The sequence below is a fragment of the Eurytemora carolleeae genome, unplaced genomic scaffold (genome assembly GCF_000591075.1).
Source record: "Eurytemora carolleeae unplaced genomic scaffold, Eaff_2.0 scaffold172, whole genome shotgun sequence".
Classification (NCBI taxonomy): Eukaryota; Metazoa; Arthropoda; class Copepoda; order Calanoida; family Temoridae; genus Eurytemora; species Eurytemora carolleeae.
This window is the reverse complement of record NW_019396204.1, coordinates 60294-61476: the sequence shown is the minus strand read 5'-3', so window position 1 is coordinate 61476 and position 1183 is coordinate 60294. Positions and strand designations below refer to the sequence as shown.

General features: G+C 29.7%; 1 protein-coding gene across 1 annotated transcript in view; it reads right to left on the bottom strand.

Annotated features, from left to right (window-relative positions):
- Positions 1-429: 429 nt before the first annotated feature.
- The window catches only part of LOC111698032 (uncharacterized), a gene marked incomplete in the record, with an annotated part of 20597 nt that continues 19843 nt past the window's right edge, over positions 430-1183 (bottom strand). The window contains 1 exon segment of the mRNA XM_023468250.1: positions 430-505. Coding sequence (XP_023324018.1) covers positions 445-505 — 61 coding nt within the window.

The following is a 1183-nucleotide window of genomic DNA, read 5'->3' as shown; positions in this document are numbered from 1 at the left end:
TATATGTGCATGGTTTGATATATGTATATGTGTATGGTTTTATATATGTATATGTGCATGGTTTGATATATGTATATGTGCATGGTTTAATATATGTATATGTGCATGGTTTTATTTATGTATATGTGCATGGTTTGATATATGTATATGTGCATGGTTTAATATATGTATATGTGCATGGTTTGATTTATGTATATGTGCATGGTTTAATATGTTTAATATCAATAATTGATCTCGATCTTTTATTAATATGCAGATTCAGAATTGATCCTCAAATTAAAAGTACCCATAGTGGATATCGAAATCAAGTGATCGGGAATTATGGGTATTCAACACATAATTTTCAAGTTCTGAACAATTTCAGTTTAAACAGTTATAAATCACTAAACGTGGTGACATGTTGTATAATTGAAAGAAGGAATAAAGACGAACATTTGTAAATATTTACCTGTAGAAATTTGGAATATTGGTGGTGGGAACACTTTCTGTAATAGTTCTACTTGAACTAAAGAGAAAAGTAACATGTTTAATCAGTTTCTTTAAAAATCTGTATTTTGTATATTTTACTAAGGTTGTAAAGTACTCGTCAAACAAAAGTAATTTCCTAGTAAGATTGAAATCTCATATGTTTTGAATAATAACTCCCCTTGTTTAAAAAGCTATTGAGAAGAACAAAAATGTTTAGAATTTCTAAGACGTAACTGGATAAAACATCAATTGCTGGGTTTCTATTGAAATTAAGAACGTTGAAATGCATTAATATTATGATAATTTTCTCCAAATATTACGATGTCTCTCCGTCGCTAGTTGATCTCTCTAAAGTGAAATATGAACAAACCCACTACAGACTTCATATTTCATATTTTTATTCAACTACAAAGCACGAGATAATACAAATAAAAAAATCACAATTTACTATGTAGTTTGGACCCGCCTAACCAGAGTAGGTTGTTTTAATTGGTTGGCCCACTATAAACGAATGAGAATTGCAGATAAAAACAATGTACATTGTACATTTTAAACATAAGAATGATAATAAATCAGGTAAAAGGTAAGGAGGAGGTGAGGGAGTATAAAGAAAAGGGAGGATACTCAGCGTAAGGGTTGGAACAGAGGGTAACATAAGTTATTAGAATCATGTTTATGAACTACAGGGTGAAGAAGATAGTAAAGACTAAGTTTA